Genomic DNA, 5,709 nt, shown 5'->3' with positions numbered 1-5,709 from the left:
TTTTTTTTTTTTTGCCTCTTGACGACGTCCTACGTCTGCCAGAATGGACCTCTCAGACATCAAGCGCAGGGAGCTTGGTGTGCTGTTTGAAGACTTACGTGTCGTCGGCCTCGGTGCCTCGGCTGCCATCCAGCCAACGTTTGGGTCAGTCCTTAACCCATCCAACTGGCTCTCTGGCATCCGAGACCTACGACATCCAGCCACGCGTGACATTCTCAGTGGTTTCGAGGGCGTAGTCAGACCGGGCGAGATGCTCCGTGCGTACAGTCTTCCCTTCACGTTTGACGTCAATCATGCTGACGCATCCTGCAGTCGTCCTCGGGCGACCAGGAGCAGGATGCAGTACATTCCTACGCACGCTCGCCAATCAGCGTGCAGACTATCACGCAGTCCAGGGCCAAGTGCACTACGACTCACTCTCACCTGCCGACGTCTGGGGCCATTGCCGAGGCGACGTGCAGTATTGCCCCGAGAATGACGACCATTTCCCCACGCTGACTGTTGAGCAGACCTTGGCATTTGCGGCACTCACACGCACTTCTCACACACGATTGGATTCCATGTCTCGGGAAAAGAGTGTGCAGGTCATGACGGACGTCCTGAAATCCGTCTTCGGCCTCCGACACGTGAAAGACACTCTTGTGGGCGATGCCTCCATCCGAGGAGTTTCCGGCGGTGAGAAGAAGCGAGTCTCCTTGGGCGAGACGTTGGCAACACGGGGCCTGCTCAACTGCTGGGACAAGTGCGTGGCTCGATCTGCCTTTCTTACAATGTCCGGACGCTGACTTCGTCGTCTCCCCAGCTCCACCCGTGGTCTCGAGTATGTAATCGATTCTCTTGGTAAAATTTTTGTACCAACACGCTGATTTCCACAGCTCCTCGACCGCGCTCGAGTTCATCCGTGCGCTGCGGACGATCACGAACATTACGCGACTGACCACGATCGTTTCGATCTACCAGGCCGGCGAGCCACTGTATGAGCTGTTCGACAAGGTGTGCATCATCTACGAGGGCCGGATGGCGTACTTCGGCCCTGCGAACCGTGCGCGCCAATACTTTATCGATATGGGCTACGAACCAGCACACCGGCAGACTACAGCCGACTTCCTTGTCTCTGGTACGTGCTTCTCTTGTTTCCCTATCTGCGCCACTCTTCCTGCGGCGCCCGGCGTCTCCACGGTCCTCCTAAATGACCCTGACACGACTTTTTACCGCATATAGTGACCGACCCGCACGGGCGGACGGCGCATCCGGCCAAGGTGCTGCGTGTCCCGCGCACGGCGATGGAGTTTGCAGCGCGCTTCCGCGAATCGTCCATTTCGCTGGAGAACCGCGCGGATATGGAGGCTTACCGTGCCGAGTGCGTTGGGCGGCCAGATCGCGCGCGGGCGTACCTGGACAGCGTGTGCGACGAGCACGCTGCATCACATGCAGGCAAAGGGGGCCCGTATGTCCTCTCGTTCGCGATGCAGATTCGCGCGGTCATGCGCCGCCGACGACAAATCATGCGCGGCGCATTGACGGCCATGGCTATTGAGATCGGGTAAGTTTTGGTTCATGCGATGTTCGCTATAAGTTGTGGCCGCTGAATAGTATGCAACCAGCTCGTTCATCATCTTGTCTATGATTGTGGGGACGATCTACCTTCGGATGCAGCCGTCAACTTCTACATTCTTCTCGCGCGCTGCTGTGATTTTCTTGTGAGTGCATGTTCGAGCTCTATCAAACAGGATGAATATTGAAATTTTATAGCGCGTATATCTGGTCTGGTCTCTCAACAATGGCAGAGATCCCAACTTTGTTTGCACAACGGTCCATCGTCCTCCGGCATTATAAAGCTGCAATGTACCACCCTTTCGTAGAGGCTCTCGCTCTGACCCTGGTTGACATCCCGATTACGTTCGTTACGATGACGGTCTTCACCCTAATTCTGTATTTCCTCGCCGGGTTGCAAGAATCGGCACATCAGTTTTTGTACGTGCGCGTGGCGTTAATACCGCATATATGCAGGTCTAATGGTCTTCCCTGCGCTTCACAGCATTTTCATGCTTTTCGTATTCGTTATGACTATCACGCTCAAGGCATTCTTCCGCACCATCACCGCGTCATTCTCAGATCCTGCGCCTGCCACCGCCGCTGCGGGTGTGCTAATGCTCTTCCTTGTCCTCTATACCGGTTTCCCGATTCCCGTGCCATACATGATACGAGCGCTCTCGTGGATCACATACATCAACGTGTGTCTCCCTCTGCCTATTTCGTGTTTTGTCTAATATCGCTGACCCTATTCGGTGTTCTCTAGCCCCTCAAGTACGGCTTTGAAGCGCTTATGGTCAACGAGTTCTCCACGCTGGAAGCATCGTGCGAGACACTCGTGCCGTCCGGACCTGGGTATGAGAGCGTCTCGATCGCGAACCAGGGTTGTGCCGTCGTCGGCTCGGTCGCGGGCTCGGCGACGGTGTCTGGTATCCGATATGTCGAGCTGGCGTATGGATTCACGTACAAGCACCTCTGGCCCGTGAGTGCCGCCCGATATTTTTGGAAATGTGATTGCACTAACACCATGCGGTCCACTACAGAACTTTGGCGTGTTATGCGCCTTCTGCATCTTCTTCATCGCTCTGTTGCTCCTCATCACGGAGGCGAACACGGGTTCGTCAGAGGAGACGTCGGTGGTGATGTTCCAGAAGAACCAGAAGACATTGGCGCTCGAGGACGCCTTACGTGCGGCTCCAGCGGGCTCCAGCGACGTCGAGAAGGCAAGTATGGGCGGGTCTACGACGGTGTCGACACCGACGGGGTCCGAGATGAAGGAGAAGGCGCGCATGCCCGACGACGTCCCTGGCAGTCCCATCGCGGGCAACGTGTTCTCGTGGCAGCAGCTGAGCTACACCGTCTCGGTCTCGGGCGGCAACTACAGACAGCTGCTCGATGACGTATCCGGATATGTTGCGCCGGGCAAGCTGACTGCGCTGATGGGTGAATCGGGAGCAGGCAAGGTGCGGCGCAGTTGATGTGTTACAGAGTCTACGAGTGGTTCTCACCCCGTCCCTTTGATAGACGACGCTGCTCAACGTCCTTGCTGACCGAGCGGGCGCAGGTGTCGTCAGTGGCGAGCGTTTCATGAACGGTCAGATGCTCCCTGCGGATTTCCAGGCACAAACGTACGTAACTGGTTCTGGCGATTTACGTCGATTTTGTGTATTGAGATATGCGTGCTAGTGGGTATTGTCAGCAGATGGACACGCACGTAAAGTCGGCAACCGTCCGCGAGGCGTTGTTGTTCTCCGCGAAGCTGCGCCAGCCGCAGTCCGTGCCTCTGGCAGAGAAGGAGGCCTAGTAAGTGCTGTGTATGCGCGGTGAAACGCGCGGGACTGATGGGTTCTTCAGCGTGGACAAGTGTCTCCAGATGTGTGGACTCGAGGCGTACGCAGATGCCATTATCGGCACGCTGGGATGCGAGCAGCTCAAGCGCACAACCGTCGGAGTCGAGCTCGCTGCGAAGGTGCGAAATTTCGATGTTTCAGTCGGTGGCCGATAGCTGAGACGGCAGATATACTGCAGCCATCGCTTATTTTCTTGGACGAGCCAACGTCAGGACTCGACTCGCAGAGTGCGTGGGCGATTGTCAACTTCCTCAGGAGCCTCGCCGATCACGGACAATCTATCGTCTGCACGTGCGTTTTCCATGCCATTGTCGTTCAAGGTCAACGTTTTGATGTTTCCAATGATAGAATTCACCAACCTTCCGCTGAGCTCTTCGAGGTAGGGTTTAACGATAATACCTCCATGGGACAACAATATTTATTTTTCATTTTTTCCGTTGCAAGGTCTTCGACAAGCTGCTACTTCTGCGCAAAGGTGGTCAGACCGTGTACTTTGGCGATATGGGCGCGCAGGCTTCGACTGTGATCAATTATTTCGAACGTCATGGCGCTCGGCCATGTGGAGAGCTCGAGAACCCGTACGTACATCAAAGGTGTTATTTTGTTCAGTCTCGCTAAGTTCTTCTCCCAGAGCGGAGTATATGCTGGACGTTGTTGGTGCGGGTGCAACAGCTACGAGTACGGCCGACTGGAGTGGACTTTGGAAGAAATCCAGAGAAGCTGAAAATCTGCAACATGATCTGGAGATGATTCGCGTGCACGGCCGCTCTCAACCACCAAACAAGCCCACGCGTTCTTCAGAGTTCGCAGCTTCTTGGGGATATCAATTAGCTACTCTACTTGAGAGGGATCATCTGACACTCTGGCGAGACCCCGTGTATCTCATTGCGAAGATGGCAGTGAACATTCTCTGTGCTCTGATCATTGGCTTCACGTACTGGAAGCAAAAGAACACCATTCAAGGAACGCAGAATCAGCTTTTCGTGAGTAGTTCTGCTGATTTTAAACCAAATGTGCTAAACAGCTTCTTGCAGTCGATCTATATCTCGACATTCCTTGCAGCACCGGTCGTGGAGCAATTGCAGGTGCCTTTCCTGGACATGCGAAGCATCTATGAGATCCGAGAACGCCACAGCCGGATGTACCGATGGTCTGCGTTGATTACCTCACAGCTACTGGTAGAGATTCCATGGAACATTTTTGGCTCGACACTCTTTTTCGTCTGCTGGTACTGGACCGCTGGTTTCCCAACGCATCGAGCTCCTTTCACCTTTTTGCTATTCGCTATTGTGTATCCGCTTTATTACACATCTTTCGGCCAGGTCAGTACGATGCAGGCTGGATCCTTCCTTCTACTAACTAGATTGCTCTTGCAGGCTTGTGCGGCGATGGCTCCTAATGCTGAGATTGCCGCTCTCATCTTCAATGCGCTGTTCGGTATCATCATTGTCTTGTAAGCTGACTCTTACTGTTGGGGCTGATCTTAAGCTGATCGTCCGCTCCAGTGATGGAGTGTTGCAACCATTCCGCGAACTCGGCAAATGGACGTGGATGAACCGCATCTCCCCTTCGACATACTTTGTAGAAGGTTTCCTTGGTCAAGGTGAATACGAGTGTATAAAAACCGCCTAATATGGTATTCACGTGACGGTATCTAGCTGTCGGAAAGTCGGTCATCAACTGCGCGTCGGTGGAGTTCGTCAAGGTTAACCCCCCGAGCGGCGAGACCTGCATGCAGTATCTGGGCGATTTCATCAACCTGAACGGTGGCTATGTCCAGAACCCGAATGCCACTGATTCCTGCGACTACTGTCAGTACCGCACGACCGATGAATTCTTGGGAAGTCGTAACGTCTTTTATTCTAACCATTGGAGGAACCTGGGTATATTTTGCATTTTCACCATTTTCAATGTACGTCGGGCATTTCTCCTCTTCATGCATCTTGCTGATGCGACCTCGATCTGCGTATAGGTTGTTGCTATTTATGCTATTACGTACTTTTTCCGCGTACGGACTGGGTCTTTCACGGTATGGCTAAGATCCCGATTCTTTGCCCGCTGCAGAACACTCCCACATATATCCAATCCCACTTTGTAATTTATCAGACGGATAGCCAGAAGCTACTATAGAACCCACTTGTATAGTCTTAGTCCCTCATTTGTTCAAATATAATCATCGGGTTCCTCTCCCTGCATAGTGTGAACTCTCATGTCCATTTAAGTAGAGCAGTGGTTCATTCGTATTCAATGTTATCTCCCAGGCTCCTAGAACCGTCCGTCGAGGAGCGTTCTCGTTCCAATCTCTCACTACGGTATTCTGTGCTAA

At 53.4% G+C, this 5,709-nt stretch overlaps 1 protein-coding gene across 1 annotated transcript; it reads left to right on the top strand.

The window, feature by feature from the left end:
- Positions 1-43: 43 nt before the first annotated feature.
- FIBRA_06107 (uncharacterized protein) lies at positions 44-5,513 on the top strand (the record flags this gene model as incomplete). The annotated part of the gene is made up of 23 exons (XM_012327847.1): positions 44-257; positions 313-742; positions 803-820; positions 876-1,117; positions 1,222-1,543; positions 1,605-1,700; positions 1,753-1,974; positions 2,039-2,234; positions 2,300-2,515; positions 2,577-2,996; positions 3,058-3,161; positions 3,220-3,336; positions 3,388-3,502; positions 3,562-3,674; positions 3,732-3,762; positions 3,828-3,961; positions 4,015-4,366; positions 4,418-4,705; positions 4,760-4,836; positions 4,889-4,986; positions 5,042-5,295; positions 5,356-5,391; positions 5,448-5,513. The coding sequence occupies 23 exons, from the start codon at positions 44-46 to the stop codon at positions 5,511-5,513; spliced, it is 4,161 nt and encodes a 1,386-aa protein (XP_012183237.1).
- Between the last annotated feature and the right edge of the window lie 196 nt (positions 5,514-5,709).

The sequence above is a fragment of the Fibroporia radiculosa genome, assembly GCF_000313525.1.
Source record: "Fibroporia radiculosa TFFH 294 genomic supercontigs, scaffold6046, whole genome shotgun sequence".
NCBI lineage: Eukaryota > Fungi > Basidiomycota > Agaricomycetes > Polyporales > Fibroporiaceae > Fibroporia > Fibroporia radiculosa.
The sequence above is the reverse complement of the archived record's forward strand: the minus strand, read 5'-3'. Positions and strand labels throughout refer to the sequence as shown.